This window comes from Rissa tridactyla, chromosome 7 (assembly GCF_028500815.1).
Source record: "Rissa tridactyla isolate bRisTri1 chromosome 7, bRisTri1.patW.cur.20221130, whole genome shotgun sequence".
In the NCBI taxonomy this organism is placed as follows: domain Eukaryota; kingdom Metazoa; phylum Chordata; class Aves; order Charadriiformes; family Laridae; genus Rissa; species Rissa tridactyla.
In genome coordinates this window covers 42,543,079-42,559,760 of record NC_071472.1, presented here as the reverse complement: position 1 = coordinate 42,559,760, position 16,682 = coordinate 42,543,079, and the positions used below count along the sequence as shown (strand labels likewise).

General features: G+C 55.3%; 1 protein-coding gene across 3 annotated transcripts; it reads right to left on the bottom strand.

Annotated features, from left to right (window-relative positions):
* Window positions 1-5,094: 5,094 nt before the first annotated feature.
* On the bottom strand, window positions 5,095-14,725 carry RAB17 (RAB17, member RAS oncogene family). 3 transcript variants are annotated; one of them, XM_054209024.1, is made up of 7 exons: window positions 14,574-14,725; window positions 13,253-13,349; window positions 8,478-8,637; window positions 6,992-7,143; window positions 6,432-6,557; window positions 6,124-6,217; window positions 5,095-5,625 (listed from the first exon to the last, which is right to left on the bottom strand). In XM_054209024.1, the coding sequence occupies exons 3-7, from the start codon at window positions 8,632-8,634 to the stop codon at window positions 5,513-5,515; spliced, it is 642 nt and encodes a 213-aa protein (XP_054064999.1). In that variant the 5' UTR covers window positions 8,635-8,637; window positions 13,253-13,349; window positions 14,574-14,725; the 3' UTR covers window positions 5,095-5,512. The 3 variants fall into 3 exon arrangements, with proteins under 3 accessions (XP_054064999.1, XP_054064998.1, XP_054064997.1); XM_054209023.1 differs by lacking the exon at window positions 13,253-13,349; XM_054209022.1 differs by lacking the exons at window positions 13,253-13,349; window positions 14,574-14,725 and adding an exon at window positions 13,020-13,122.
* Window positions 14,726-16,682: the final 1,957 nt, after the last annotated feature.

Below are 16,682 nucleotides of genomic sequence, written 5' to 3'. Positions count from 1 at the left end.
TTGTTATTTGCTGGTTTCCCGCCCCATCTGCCTGTGTAGAGAATATATATATGTGTATACTAAATCATTCAATAAAGCCAACTTTGTGTCTGGAACCTAGAATCCATTTTTCAGTGTTCTTTCAGCTCGTTTGAGCAAAGGCTCCTCTCTCTCCCTGTCCTCTCCTTTAACCACCTGGTGCCCCCCCGCACTGCACTTTAAAATTAAGCAGGTGAAAGCAGACGGGTGCCACATTGGCAGCACCGGAGCAGAACAGGGGGAGATGGGGATGAAGGGGATGGCAATACGACTTGTCAGACGCCGGCGACAGGCACACAGACGGGCTGAGCAGGGTCGGTGGTACCCAGCGCTGAGGCCGGGCGCAGGAGGTGCGCGGTGTGGGGATAAGGAGGGGCTGGCTCTGAAATGCGCCGCTCCGACTTCTGTGGAAACCCAGGAGCAAATCTGGGAGCCACCCGAAACACAAGCCCACACTGAGAGGTTGTTTTAAAGCTGTATTAAATCGCAGCAACAACCCTGGGCTCAAGAGAGCGCTGCTGAGCCTGGGGTCTGGGTTTCCTTGGCTGGCGGGGTTTTTTTTTCTCCGCTGTTCATCCCCTTCCCTTGCCTTTGATGCCCCTCCACAGCCACCACCCTCCGTCCCCTCCCGTGACCACCCCCGGCACTGGCAGCGCTCAGGCGTCAGAGCCGACCGCAGCACGATATGGAGCTCTGTCCCGGGGCACTGCCAGCCCCACGTGGGCCGGGGGGCAGACAGACCCTTTCCCCCTGCCCACACCCCACTTGTGACAGCGTCTTCACCATCCTGCCAACGCAGAGATGTCCTTGTTTTGGCATGTGCCTCAAAGTCCCAATAATTCCAGTTTTGCCGGGGGGTGGATGTGTGTTTGGAGCCTGACCACCCCCCCCACCCCGTGCTGGGGACCCGAGCTGGCTCCAGTGTTGCATCTGGCAGAACAAACACCATCAGAAAACCTTCACCTGGGGGTGGTTTATCCCCTTGAAAATGGGAGGTTTGAAGCCCTCACACTGCGGGGACGAGCCCGCTCCTGCCAGCCCGCATGCCCCAGCAAGTCACCTTCCCCTCGTCTCCGTATTTAATTTTCTGGTTTCCTTAAAGCAGCCTTTGTGGGGGGCGGGTGAAGGAGAAAGGGTGGTGGCGCCCAGCATAACTCCTGCAGTGCAGCAGGAACAGCACACCCCACAAGTGGGGTGACAGAGCAGAAAACTTCCCCTTGTCCAAAATAACACCGGCTGGAGGACGGGGATTTAACACGTTCCCAAGCTATCTGCCTCGGCCGGCGGAAGATAAAACGCTGGTCCCTTCTGAGTCATGAAAATCCCTGTGCTGATTTGATGAGAGGGGACGGCAGGGAGGGGAGATGCCCCAGCTCAGTCCCCGCGGGGCCTCGCCTCTGACATCAGCACGAAAAACGGCCATAAAAAGGGCTCCTGGCAGGGACTCCGGCTCAGACGGCAGCTGCTGGGCTCAGCGGGACGGCAGCCGGGCACCTCGCCTTGCCACGCCGCGGTAAGTGCAGCCTGCCTCTCTCCCTCTCGTGATGCTTTTCTTGCCGGATAATTTCCCCAGAACTGCTTTGCCTCTGTGCGTGCATCCTCGTGTCCGTCCAGCTGGCTGGGGAGGGGAGTTCCGTAAGGGGATTGCAAACCTGAGCCCTCAGGAGCCGCGACTGGGTCCTGCCCGCCACGCTGCAAACTTCTCCTTTGCTGAACTCCCCGGAAATAAAGCTGTCGCGGTGTCCCCTCCATGTCCTGCTTAACCCGGCTCTCCTGCTTCTGCCCCTGGCCCTGCTCCCTCGTCGCTCCAGCCCATCGCTTGGCCCGCCCTGCACGGTCCCCGCTCACCGCCTCGGTGCCATAAGGCGTGTTACAGGGTGGTCCTGGGTTATCATTTGGGTGGTGGGGGACCAGGGGTGGGTGCCAAGGGTGCAGACGTGGCCAGGGTCCATCCATCACCCAGCATCTGGCAGCAAAGCCCCTTTGTGCCTCCAGCCCTGCGTTTCGGCACTGGCCGCCCTCCCCATCTCCTGGGCTGCAGGGTCCCACCACCGCGGGCACGCCGGGGGTCCTGGCCAGAAAGAGCGATGCCAGGCCTGGCCTAAGGCACTAGGCTAGGACAAAAACCTATTTTAATTGACTTGAGGTTTGTACAGCTCCCGTTTGCAGGGGATATTTTCCCTAGAGGTATCAGCTCCAGCAAAACCCCCGGGTTTTGATCCAGCTGCCTCGTGCCCTTTGCATGGCAGCCAGCCTGAGGATGCTGCGACAGGGACGGCAGCCCCATCCCCTCCATTGCAGCCGTCCCCTCCTGATGAGCATTTAACCCAGCAAACCCAAGCGGGGTGTCTCTGCAACAGCCAAACCCCTTCCCACCCGCAGCCGCGTCGGAGGCTGCCGTCTTCGTGGTACCAGCGGGAAGCGCCAGGGGCCAGGGGGCTTTGGTGCCAAGCCATCGTGGCCAGAGAGTGTCGGGGATGAAGCTGGGGACCACCTGCCTCCTCTGCCTGCTGCTCACCTGCCTGACCCTGCCCATCGCCCACGGCCACATCCGCGAGCGCTCCATGGAAATCAGGAGTAAGGAGAGCAGGAGTAAGGGACTCCCCCAGCCCACCCCCCACCCCACCTCCAGCCCCTTCTGCATCCCCAGACTCAGCTGCATGGATGGGGCCGGGGGGGGAGGGAAGCGGGTGACTACGCAGAAGCAAAGGTTTGCTTTGAAACAGCCTCTGCAACAGCTTTTATACCCCCACCCCAGCCCCTTTTCCCCCTCCCCTGGGGTTCATGCCCCCCTCACCTCCACGGGTGCAATGCACCATCACCCCTCTGTGCCCCCCCATCATCGGTCCCCGACGGTTCCTTGGTTTTTTTGCCTTGCAGACCCGGACATCGACCCCTCCTGGTACACGGGGCGCGGGATCAGGCCGGTGGGGCGGTTCGGCCGACGGCGAGCCCTGGGCCAGGGCATCATCCATGGCGGGGGGGCTGGCCGGCCGCAAGCCTGCGCACCCTCCCGCCCGCACCTCCAGCCCCCCCGGGAGGAACGCAGCCCCTGAGGTGAACCCCACAATAAAAGCCCTTCTCCTCTCAGCCCCTGTGTCCTAGCCTCTCTGCTCCCAAATGCAGCGCAGGGGGGGTCACAGGGGGGTTGCAGGGAGTTGGGGGACGGGACAGGGTTGGGTGCAGGGATGCGACCCCCCAAATTGCTGGTCTCGCGGCAGTTTTGCAGCCTGCCCCAGCGGTGTGTGCAGTCCTGCATGACACGGCATGTTTATCCCACACACACCCCCACACACACAAAAAAAACACCCTAAAAATAAGCCCCAGAGCCCCCCCCCCATTTCCCAGGTGCATGCCCTGGGGTCCCCGCAGCATGGTGGCACCCATGGGTGATGCCAACACCTTAATTTCCATGGTGTTGGGGTCAGAAACAGACACCCCATTTCCACGGCCCGGGTCAGAAACATTTGGGGAGCATGTGGGGCCCCATCCATCGCGCTGCATGTCCCCAGACATCCCCTCGTGAGCTGTGACCCCCAAGGCAGATCATTTTCTCCACTTTCCAGTTTTGGGGGCAAGAGGGGCAGGGGGGAAGGTGACCCCCAGCTCTCAGCATCCCCGTCTGCAGCTCCTGGCCCAGCACTGGGGGTCTGGGGCTGTTTGGGAAGGGAAGGGTTAATCTCGGGAGGGAGGGGGCAGGTGGGAGGGGATGAGGGGCAATTAGCACCCCTGCCTCCCAGCTGCCCTAAGGAGCCGGGATTTAGGCAGGAGGAGACAGCAGCTTTCCTTTCTGGCTGGGGAGGAGCTCCTGTCCTGTACTGGGACGGCTCGTTACGCTGGGGAAGCATCGCAGGTGGGCGCCCCTGGCTGGTGTGGGGTCCCTGGGGTGGGACCTGACCTGACAAACCTGGGCGAAGAGTGCTGTGGTTCCCTCCTCAATGTGGGGAGCATCTTCGAGGGTGTCTGCTGCCTTCGTGGCCAAGCCCAGCCTGGCCAAGCCTTGCCCCTCTGTCAAGGGGTGCCTCAAAAACCCAGCGGTGCATTGGGCAAGCGGTGCCACCCTTCCTCTGTGGCCATGCTCGTGGTGCCGCAGCTGTCCTGGAGAGGGCAATGTCTCCCCCTGGGTTTGTTGGGCACTGTCATAGAACCATAGGGTCAGAAGGGACCTCTGGAGATCGCCCAGTCCAACCCCCTGCCAGAGCAGGGTCACCCAGAGCAGGTGGCACAGGAATGTGTCCGGGTGGGTTTGGAATGTCTCCGGAGACGGAGACTCCACCACCTCTCTGGGCAGCCTGTGCCAGGGCTCTGCCACCCTCAGGGTAAAGAAGCTCCTCCTCATGTTTAGGTGGAACTTCCTATGCTCAAGTTTGTGCCCGTTACCTCTTGTCCTGTTGCCGGGCACCACTGAAAAGAGCCTGGCCCCATCCTCCTGACACCCACCCTTTCAGTATTTATAAGTGTTGATAAGGTCCCCCCTCAGTCGTCTTTTTTCCAGTCTGAAGAGACCCAAATCCCTCAGCCTTTCCTCATAAGAGAGGTGTTCCCGTCCCCTCAGCATCTTTGAAGCCCTGTTGTGCTTTTGGAGACAGACCAGGTGCTCTGGGGATGGAGGAGGTGAGAGAGCATCCTTCCCTCGAAGAGCAACAGCTCTTCCCTCCTTGCAGCTTGGCCAGGCTCCTGCTAGAGCTGCATTGGCACGGCAGCCGGTCAGGGAAGGCTTTGGTAGCCCCATGACACCTCTCGGCACAGCTCCCACCTTCTCCTCTTCTAGCCAAGGCATGTTCCCCCGGCATAACCCATAATGGGGAGGCCCTGCAAGCCACAGGGTACCGTGATGCCTGACATTTGCTTTGGCCCTGCTCTGCCCCCAGACCTGGCTTTTGCACCAGTGACAAATCAGTGATTTCTCCTGAGGATGGGCTGTGACCCCCATCCCGTGGTGCAGCCCCAGGCAAGCAGGGCTCAAAGGGGTCAGGCAAGGGGAGCGCTGGTCCTGGCTGCCTCTGGGCTTCCCGCAGTCCCTACTTGTGGGCTGACATCCAGGTCAGGAAAAAAACCCCAATGCCTTTAGGGCAATATTCTCTTTATTTGCAGCCTGGGCGTAAAGCCCCCAGGATGCACCTGCTTCGCTCCAGAAAGTTAAACCCTCCCTTTTCAGATGGGAAGGGATGCAGAGGAGCTGACGTGCAGCTGGAGTGGGGGGGTGTCACCAGTCAGGGCTGGTGGCAGCAGTGCCAGAGGGTGATGCTCCTCTCTGGATACAGAAAGTTGGTAGAAGAAACCCCCAGGCCCTACCTCCTGGAGGAAGCCAGAGTTGGAGGGTTGAAGAGGTCCTGTGCCCCCCAGGACAGGCTCTGACCTTGCTCCGAGGGGGAGGGTGGTTGGGCCGAGCTGCCCCTGTGGTTCTGTGTCTCCCAGCTTTGTCACTGATCCTCTTGGAGACCTCATCCAGCCACTGCTGGCACTGCAGCCTGAGGTCCAGAGCTGCCCATCCTCAGAGCTGGCAGCACCCGGTCCTCACCCCGCTCTCCCCCAGCTCAACCGTTGACCTCCCGTGTGGGGACGGGGCAGATGCCTTCGCTTGCTCCCTCTGCAGGAGCTCTCGGGCTGGGAAGAAATACAAGGGGAGAAAGGGGGCTCAGTTCCCCTGCCGTTGGGGTGGGATGGGATGGCTGTCCTGTCCCACCCCAGGGGAGCCGCTGATGGCCATGAGTACCACTCCCCGGTGACCCTGTTAGATCTCTACTGAGCAGTTACGCTGGGGATGCCATTACACCTAGGGTAGATAAAAAAGCAAAAGAAAATTGTAGCTTTGGGAGAGGGTCTGACATCCTTCTCTGATGCTGGAGCATCCTGGGATGGGTCTGTCCATCCTTCTGCCCTAAGAAGCATGACACAGATACCACGGACTGCTGCGGCTGCGACCCTTGCAGCTGCCAGGTGTGGCACAGGCTGTACCAGACGGGAAGAAGATCTTGGTGTCAAACACAAGCAATGAAGGGGGTCAGCTTTGCAGGGGAGAAGGCATTTACAACCTTGAAGCAGAGGTCTGGGGCCTGTGGTTCACCTGCCTCTGCTGTCACCTACAGCCGTCACACAACTCACCGATGGCCATAAAGATATCATTCACTTGGTGGTTGGATTTTGCGGATGTCTCCATGAAGAGGAGGCCTTTGGTCCTTGCAAACTCTTCCCCCTCCTAGGTGGAGACAAGCAGAGTTAGTTATTCCCCCAGCCCCCTCTGGGGTTCCTCATTTGGTTACGGTGGCGTTCCATGGCACGTCAATAATTATTCGTGAACTCTGGAGGTGTCTGAAAGCCTTTCAAATTCTCGGCCTTACTAGGACATACCCCAGTGCTTGCTGGCAAGTGGGTGAGATGAGGGGGCCTGGCAGCTCACGGCAGATGCTCACCTCAGTGGCGACTTCTCGCTCAGCAGCGAGGTCTGTCTTGTTGCCCACCAAAGCAATGACGATTTCATCAGGAAGGAATTCCTTCTCCAGGTCCCTCAGCCACAGTTTTGCTCTGTTGAGTGTTTCCTGGAGAGATGGAGACAAAACCACCCAGTGATCTGGCTTCGATTTAATCCCTTCATCTCAGACATAGGGATGCTGGGCAAGTGGCACCAAACCAAAGGGGGTGGAAGAGATGTGGTGGGGAGGCTTTGATTGCCCCCTCTCTTGGGGAAACAGGTCCCCGGCCCTCAAACACCCTTAGGGATAAATCAGCCTTGGATGGGATGCAGCTTTTCTGCGTGGCAGCAGAACTCCCCACTGGGGTGGTGGCATGGTCCTGCATGGGCAGGGACAGCCCCTAGCATGTCCCATGTGGGACGTTCATCTTCTCGGGCGGTGCTTGTGTACCATTTCCTGTTCTACCAAGGCCAAACACCATCATCTGGACACCTCTGCCCCGCCAGTGTTGCTGCACAGCATAATTTCGGCACAGATGGGATCGGCATCCCCTGTTTTACCTTCTTAGCGATGTCGTAAACGAGGAGAACAGCATGGGCGCCCCGGTAATAGAGGTGGCAGACGCTGTGGTACTTCTCCTGGCCTGCAGTGTCCCAGATCTCAAACTTGATGGTGGCTACCTCCAGGTTGACCGTCTGTGTGAAGAAGGAGCCTGCGAGCAAGATGTAGGGTGCATGTTCACTTGCCGCAAGAGCAGAGAGCTCAGATCCACTGTTGTGAGGTCAAACCCATCCCGAGGGCCGGTAACAATGCTCTAATGTACAGAATTGGGACAGGTTCCTCATAAGCACCGGCACTGTTGATGGGATGGCGTGCCGCAAGGCAGGGCAGGCTGGGAGCCCTTCCTGGTGGCAGATGTCGGTGGATGCACACCAGTTTTGATGTCAGACAGCTCTGAGCTTTGCAGAATAGACCCCCAAGAACCACCTCCACCTTGCTGGTGGGTCAGACCTGTGAAGGCTCTGAATAGGAATACCCACCGAAAAGGGCTCCCACTGAAAGGGAGCCTCCATCCCTGCTCCCAGGGAGCAGATGGTGGCTTGTGGACCAGCCAGAGCCAAGGCAGAGGGACAAGGGAAGCAGCTCCACTAGCTACCTCTTCAGGTTCCAGGTGGGACCACAACCTCTGTGCCTTCTTAGGGCAAAAATCATGTAAAAAGAGCATCTATATTGTCTGGGTGGTGTGGGAAGCTGGGCTGATGCGAATGTAGAGGGGAGGCAGCTTGATCCCAGCAGGCACGTTGGCCCAAGGGAGGTTATAGAGGGAGTAGGGCTCTTGCAGCTCTCCAGATGGCATCCATCAAAGCATGAGCATACACATGGCCTGCCTTTGGTGGTGGGTTGTTCAGCATGGCCTGTCAGGACAGGACACGCAGGGGCAGATGCTTTCCCCTTTGCCAGCGGGGCAGTGTGGGGTTTGCAGCCCGGCACTGGGGTTTGCAGTGTGGGGAGGTCTGTACTCTTGTCTCTGCAGGCAGGCCGGAGGAACGAGACGCTGCTTTGAGCCTACCATCAGGCGGTGCTGGGGGGGACCTGCCGCAGGTGGCCACCACCTCCGGGGCTGTCCCATCCACCTGCACCCCAGCCAGAACCTCCTTGCTCCAGCGGGACATTGAGGCTGGGGCAGCACATGTACAGGAGAGACTCTCCTGGGGTGTCCGAATAGCTGTGGGGGCAGCACAGGACCAAGCACGGATAAGGCAGATGGGGCCACGCAGTTTGGACCCAGCGCTAAACCAAACCTGTGCAATTTGGACGTGGCTTTGCTCACAGCCTGGCGCTGAGGAAAATGGGCTGCGGAGATGAGAGGGTGACAGCGATGGGGGAGGTCTGGCTCCGGGGCAAGTCCATATCACGTTCAAAAGTGGGTCTGTCCTCCTGCAGGATAGACTAATGTGTTCTCCTGCATCCCACCCCGCTGCAGGGAAGGGCATCAGGCCTGGTCTCTTGTCCAGAGCCATAAAGCTACTGAAGCCATTCACTCACATCCCACAGTTGGCAGCGACTCCTTGAAGTCATTTTTCACGTATCGGTAGGCCAGGCTTGACTTTCCCACTGATGTGCTCCCCAGCAGAACCACCTTGTACATGTAGGTGGGACGAATTCCCTCTGGGGAGGTGCCCGGCATTGCTTTCTGTGCCATGCTCTGCAAGGAAACCAACTCTGTTCAAAACACGTCTGCAGTGACCCCAGCTGAGCCTCCCGCATCAACTCCTGACCAGTGGCAGCGGGGCAGGTGGGGTTTAACCTCAAAATAGGCTAGAAGAAAACCATTGATACCCTGAATCAAATTTAATACATCAAACCATCTGCCACTGTCAGTTATGACCACAGGGTGGAGATCTTTAGGAGGAAACTTGATGCAAGAAGCCTTGCATGTAGACAAGGAGATTAGATTGGGGGCGTCTCCTTTAAAGAAAGAACACGCTGGAGAAAGTTAATGGCAGGAGGACATCACTTAGGGATGTGCTTGCTCTTCAGCATGCCTCCTTCCCCAAAGGCCTGGTGAAGAGCTTAGGCTGAAATTCCACATTTATTGCAGGTCTTGGTTAGAAGATATACCAGGGGAGCCTAACCCAGGCTGGAGGTGAGCTCAGGGGTGGAGGCGGTGCTGCTGCCAGCTTGCTGAGAACACTGCCCAGGGAATGACAGGGCACCTCAAGAGCTGATGGGCTTTGAGGCAGCACCGCTTCAAGTCAGCGTGTTGCTCACCAAGGTGAAAAAGCAGGAGTGAGAGGACCTGACCCAAGCACCCTTGAGGAGAGCAGCACATAAAGCAAAGGAGGGTATAGGGAGGTGGGGGTCGGTCTCTTCTCCCAAGGAACAGGCGATGGGACATGAGGAAACGGCCTCAAGTTACGCCAGGGGAGGTTTAGACTGGATATTAGGAAAAATTGTCGCCAAGAAGGCCAATGGCATCCTGGGCTGCATAGGGAAGACTGTGGGCAGTAGGTCGAGGGAGGTCATTCTCCCCCTCTACTCTGCACTGGTGAGGCCACAACTGGAGTACTGTGTCCAGTTCTGGGCTCCCCAGTTCAAGAGGGACAGGGAACTACTGGAGCGAGTCCAGCGAAGGGCAACCAAGATGATTGTGGGACTGGAGCACCTCCCTTATGAGGAAAGGCTGAAAGAGCTGGGACTCTTTAGCCTGGAGAAGAGAAGGCTGAGGGGGGACCTGATTAATGTTTACAAGTACCTAAAGGGTGGGTTTAAGGAGGACGGAGCCAGGCTCTTTTCAATGGTTCCCAGCGACAGGACAAGGGGCAATGGGCACAAGCTAGAACATAGGAAGTTCCGTTCAAATACACGGAAAAACTTCTTTACGGTGAGGGTGACAGAGCACTGGAACAGGCTGCCCAGGGAGGTGGTGGAGTCCCCTTCTCTGGAGATTTTCAAGACCCGCCTGGATGCAGCCCTGAGGGATGTGCTTTAGGCAATCCTGCTCTAGCAGGGGAGTTGGACTAGATGATCTCTAGAGGTCCCTTCCAACTCTGAAGATTCCGTGATTCCGTGATTCCGTGATTCCGTGAAATGTTTACACCAAAAGGGTTATTAAGCACTGGGACAGGCTGCCCAGGGCAGTGGTTGAGGCACCATCCCTGGAGGTATTTAAAAGCCGGGCAGACACAGTGCTTAGAGATACGGTTTAGTGATGGGTTTTGTCCAAAGACCTGGACTCGATGATCTGAAAGCACCCTTCCAACCTCCGCGGTTCTATGATTCTATGACCCTGCACCGCGGGTTAAGAAACCCCAGACAGACCAAGCCTATGAAGTCTCATGTCCTCGTGACCATTGCACCACGGCCTGTGACTCTGCATCACTCAGGGTGGTGCATCACTACACTGCGCAGTAACCAGGGGTGGGGTGTGGAAACAGCCCAAAATAACAGTGGTTGCCTCAAACCTGGCTCAAAGAGAGCTACTGCAGAGCATTGGCCATACGCTGGGAAGATAAATGTTGGCGTGAGCCCTCCTGGATGGCACGTGTCCCCTTCTCCCAGCCTTGAGCCCAAGGAAGTGACGCTGCCCCGCTGTCGGTGGGAACTGTCGGCGCAGGGCGGTGAATAACGCTATCTTGCAGCTGGCCAGAGCTTTGCCCTGGCTTCTCCTTGCAGGGCTCTTCCTCCAAAAATACTGAGCTCACCTGGAGAGCTACGCAGGAGAGAGGGAGGTTCATGCAGAGCTTGAAGACGAAGGGTCATGGGGTGTTGAACTGAGCAGGAGAGGGCATGAGATGACCTTGTGTGCCCTCATCCCACCTCACACACCACAGAAATATGCCGCCAGCAAGCTCGTAACTGCCGTGTGCAGAGATGGGATGTGCCGTCTATATAGACCTAGCCTTCTAACGCCCAAAGGCAGCAGAAGATCCTTGTGAAGGACACCGAAATGTTCATGTCCTGCTGCTGGTCCCTGCCTATGTGTCCTGACCTCACTGCTGTTGCACACCAGATGAAGAGCCTCCCACGCCGGGGTGAACGCTACTGGCGTGGGGTGCTTCCCTCCATGGGCTTTTGAAGAAAGCCCTGGTCAGTCAGAGAGAGTAGGGACCTGCAAGACTTATAATGAAGATTTGGTGCAATTACTGCCTGGAGCTCATAGGAGTTTGGTGTGTGGGACTTGCAGGTGAGCGAGAAGAAGTGCCTTTATAAAGACACCAAAGAGCAGCGCTAGCAGTGTGGCTCCCGGCCCGGGAAGGTCTCTGCGGGTCCCTCATCTGACAAAAGCCCCTTGTTCCTGCGTGCTGCTCATCCCATGCGTCTCCTTCATTTTGCCCGTCTTCCCCCTGCAATCTGGCAGCCTCCAGACCTTTAAGTCTTCCGCCTGCCCTGAGCTGTTATCAAAGCAGGCTGTCATTAAGAGCATTCCTTGGTGCTGGCCAAACCGCAGCTGTAGATGCGGGTGGTTGTTCTTCTATGTGAGATGGGCTTTCAGCCCCTTAAAAGCCAGGGGATTCCCTGCCTTTCAGGCAGGGATGAAAAAGCTTTTTCATCCCCTTAAAAGCCACCTTCCCCCCCCCGCCCCCAGCTCACACAGCCCAGTGGTGAATAACAGGGTCGCAGTTTGTGCAGAACGGTTAGTTAGGGGTGGGTTTTGTTTTTTGAGCAGGAAAAATATAAATCCCGTGGCACAGCATAAGAGGGCTCCTTATGGTATTAACTAAACACATTTGCCTCTTTGTAGGCCTGGAAATAAGATTGCAACCCTTTCTGGGCAGTTACGTTGGCTACCATAGGTGATATGCCGTAAAACTCTCTAAGGAAACAAGAAGCTGCATGAAACCTCCCAATATTGTCTATATTTCTAAATCTCCCATTATTTCACTCTGCTGCTCTCTGTTTAACCCTAGAAGGCAGTACTGATGCTGGAACAAAGCTCACCTGAGAATTACTGTAATGATAGAAATTTCCTTGAACACTTTTCCCGCTAGCAAGCACCTCTTAGAGGGGGGGAGTTTTGCCAAAGCTCGTTTGAAACAATTTCTTTTCCGTTTTAAGAGGCAGAAGGTGAATCTCCCCTTTCCACCCGAGGAGAGCGGCAAGGAAGTGAAACGAGTGGCTTTGTTTTGATTCAATGGGAAATAGGAGTTAGGGGAAACTGTTTTCTTTCTCCTTTTTTTTTCTTTTTTTTGTTGAAAAAGGAGTGAACAGAGTAGAACCCTGTGCTCGCTGGCTAAGGGGCTATGGGGAAAACCTTTCCAGACATCTCATGGGGCTGGTAGTCACCCTTCTGTGGCTGCTCCCTGTCCTGGGGAAGAGCCTGTCCATGAGATTAGGGTTTCAGTCAGCTCTGCAAATCCAGGATGCTGCTCCGGCAGGGTTACCGATGCCCACTCCGGGTGCGGGTAAGGGTGCTGCTGCCTCACAGCAAACAGCATCCCTCTTCTTTCAGCCTGCACTGCCAATGAAGTAGAGGAAGGTCGTTCTTCAGGTGGAAACCTCCCTGACTTCCCTGGGCTCAGACCGACTGAATGTAACCAGGAGAAACATTTAAAGCAACTTTCCTGGTGATTTCTGTGAGTTAAAGCCCCAGCAGAGTGCACCTGCATCCCAGAAAGCGTCTGTCGGCGTAACTAGAAGTAGTTTGATTTATCTTACTGCAAACTCAAAACTGTGAAGAAGTCGCCGATGCTTCCACGCAAAATGCAAATTTTAGCATCTTTTCCCATGCGGGCTTTGAAAGGCTGAGGTGTAACCTGAACTGGGACTGCTTAGATGCTGGATTTGGGGGCTTTTTAGTTTGATCCTGGTAAAGAATAACTCAGCAATTTAAGGAGCAGCCTGGGGAACAGCTGAGGTGTTACAAGACCTGTCCTCGTGCCTAGAAGCCACGCCATGGGGCAGGGAAAGCTGAACCTGCTCAAATTCAACATAAAGAGCCAGAGATCAGTCGAAACAAGCATTTCTCTTCAGTTAACTGCAAAAAATCCTGTTGGTGGATTTAGTCTCCAGATACGGCTTAATATTGTGTGACAGCTGTGTCTAGCAGCAGATATTTGAGGCAGACTTGCCTGATCTTACACTTACCCAGGAGGTGAGCACGGAAACGGCCGCAACGCAGATCATTTCTCACTTCCTAATGGAGGATTAAGCATCGCTGCAGCTGGGAAATTGTGTTCTCGGCCAGACAGCCCCGTTCCCCCATCTCGCCATCTCCTCGCTCCTCCCCGTGGGCAATGGGTGGGTATCCAGAGGCAGCTTTGACCAGCGTTAACCAGCCTCCCCTCTGGAGCCCACTGGTTTAATGTAAATCAACTTACAGGTAATCTGTTTGCTGGGTGCCGCGGAAGGGCCAGATCCGTGACACTGCGCTCGAACCGCCTGCCCTCACTGTTTCCAAGAAGGAACCTGACAAATCTGTTTATGAGGGTGAGTCAGTTGTTTATAATTAGCAGGAAAGTGGACTTTATCTAAGGAGCATCCTTTCAAACTCGTGTTTTATGGGCGTAAACACTGGTAATAAAAAGCAGAAACTTGAGGTGGCAGAGTGGATATTTGCACTGCAATGCAACAGCAAGGGCTTAGCTTTCGCTACTTGATAAATTAGTACCTCTGCAGTATTTTTAACCTGGGGAAGGGGGATCCTGGTATATTTATTGTCAGGAGACAAGGCTTTTATTTCCAAAGGAAAACAGTAAAAAAATAAAAGAAAGCCAAACCTTTGGGGATTGGAGCCACTGAGAAGTGTTATTTAGGACTCTATTTAACTTCCTGGGAAATTAAATGATGTTTAAGTCCAATGATGTCTAACTGATGTCTAAGCTTTTCTAACCCACAAGCTCTAACGAGATCCTAAAACCATTAAAGACATTTGCTGAGTTTCTGCAGGGGTGCAGCAGCGAACGAGAGCCCCAGTTAATGAGCTCCTCGGACAAACCGGGACCCCGGTGTTACCCAGGTGAGTCTGCAGTTATCCAGCCCTGCAGTTTTGGGACACGATGTTTTTAGGTTCTTTCAGATCTAGATTTATTTATTTTTTTCCCCGCCAGATAGTGGTCAATCCACCTACCACCCCAATTAACTTCTAGTATTCATCTCAAAGCACTCCTCTGCTTCCGGGAGCCTCCTCCTGCCCACTAAAGCTCTGGCAGTCCTGGTGTAGGAGCGTGGCCACTTCGCAAGTTTGCTAAAGCCGAGGTTACCAGGGCATACGGAAATCCCAACTGCAAAGACTTAAGGCGTAAACAGCGTTAGATTTACATAGTGCCCGTTTCTCAACGCAGTCAGCCCTCCTCAAAGCGAAGGCGAACAGAATGAGGGTCATTAAGCAGGTTGGGGAAATAAGGCAGCAATAAATGGAGACCGCCCTGGGACATGGGTGAGACCAAGTGCTTCACGGCAGCTCTTCGGCTTCCTGAGAGGATGGGGGTAGGGCAAAGGGCTTCCTAAGTCTTCCTAAAATCTCTTCTCTTGGGCAGAGAGCTGCTGAGGATGATGCCGCCCTCCCTGCTGGAATGCGGGGGCTGCTTCCCGGTGGGAGGATGACAACCCCAGAAGCTTGCCTGGGAAAGGCAGCTGGGAGATGGTGGATCACGGCTGCGCCTGCCCTGCGGGGAATCCCGTGGCAGAGGATGCCATTACCTTCCCGAAGCCTTGCTCTCCTCCCGGCGCTCCGGTGCGGGGCGTGAGGGCTGGCGGGGCGAGGGCCCCCTCCGGCTGCCCGAGCCTCTCCGTGCCGGGGGGGTGGATAAAAGCGAAACCACCCAGCGGCTCCCGTGGAGCAGTGTCAAAGGTGAGAGGCGACCGCAGATCAGTGAACCTTAGACCCGGTGGCGAGCCAGGCAAGGCGGGACCACGGGGCTGCCGTCACGCCGAGAGGGGCCGGCAGACATGCCCCCCGCACTCCCTCCATCCATCCATCTATCCATCCCTCCCTCCCTGCTCCCCATGCTGGGGTTTGGTGGTGGGTTTTGACAGATGGATGAGTGGGTGGGTGGGTTTTTCCCTGTGCCTTGGTGCCTGAGGCCAGCCCAGCTACCAGGGGCATGGGGAGCAAAAGCAGCCCGTACCCTGCCCAGGGTGGGCTGGCTGCAGGGGGGGATGGAACCATGGCGTGCCAGGATCTGGCCTTCTCTGGGTTTTAGAATACAGCAATTTCTGCTGACGCACGTTAGTCCTGGCTTTGGTCGAGTGCCAAGGTAAGGACTCGGATAACTTGGGCCGGGGATTGCCAAAGCGATTTGTTTTCAGGAGCGCGGCACACCCGCTCCTCTTGCAAAGCGCTTCAGCGGATGATCCGGGGAGATGCAAAGTGAGCAAAAACCAAGCACCTGGGCTTTTACTGCCTTTTAATTAAGGTAAAATAGCTAGTTAGCACAGGCAGCTGGGGCTTGGTGCTTTGGAGAAGGCTGGTTTTGTTAAAGCTTTAATATCTTGCGAGAGAAATCACTGCGTATTAATGTATTTGGATAACAGGTCTGGATCAAGAACAGGAAGATCTGATAATTAAAAACCTAAATTAACAGATTGGGTTTTTTTATTTCTGTTACTCATCTTGTCATAGTGCCTTTCCTTCAAGTAACAGCTCTGAAAGTTTTCAGGAAGGGAAACTTATTTTACAAAATCCAGTCCTAATAGTTGTAGGGAGCAGGGTGAAAAGCAGGAGTCCTACAAGCAAGCTGCAAAAAATGTCATCCCAGTTGTGAAATGAAGAGCACGTCTTGTGACTTCCAAGGCCTGACTGCCACAGCTTGATCACTTCCCGTTTCTAGGATGAAAACCCATTTACAGATGCCCGACGGTTGCACGAAAGTCATACGGGAGTGGTGCCCCCACCAAGTTTAATCATCGTGAGAAGTTTTGGTCTGGGAGCCAAATGAGATCATATTTCCCTTCGTTTGGGAATGTGTCCATGCACAGATTTGCACTGACACAGCTAAACTGGCTTGAGTATCCACGCATAGCTCCTGCCTGAGAGCAGATCTTACCCTGCACACAGCTTTTTTCCCAGAGGGAAGGAAAGCTTGTCCTTCCCAGGTCCCTTCCCGTCAGCTCTACAGAGGTGAAAACAGGATTTGGGGATCCTTTGAAGATATTCCTAACAACTCTATGGAAATCCAAACTGTTTGAGGCTGGTATAATTTTTTTCAGCAGAGAAGGAGTTCAGGTGCTTCCATCCTGCTCCCACAACTTGTTTCACCAGGCTGTGCTGTGAAATGAGCAGGCTTAAAGCCTTATTTTCTTCCAGGGCTTTGGGTAGATTAGTTCCTCGGCGAGAGTCCCTGTGTGACCCTGGGAACTGTGGCGTTGGCACAGCGGAGGGCCAGAAACGTGTTTCAGGGTTTGGGAAGGGCTTGGGGCGTGAACACCTTAGGCTGGGATTGCTGCAGGACACTTCCCATTGTGAGCGTAAACCTCTGACAAACCCGGATTGTACCTGTACATTTAGGATGCTTATCGGCCCAGGGAACGCAGATGACCCTCAAAATTAATTTTCATTTTTGGAGGGATGTACCCCATTGCAAGGATTTTGTGCTTATACTGTTTGAGTGTCTTACCCGCAGCGGTGGGCGATGCTGAAAGGCTCTGCTTTGGACCCACAAGCTATGGTAACATCACGCTCCTAAACTCTCAGTAGAAAACGAGGGGCTCGGACTTGGCTGGATGGCTTTGAAGCCTTATGAAAGGATTGCTTTGTACCCAAGAGAAACTTCATTTCCAACTTGCGCCACCGCAACAAGCAGCCCTCTC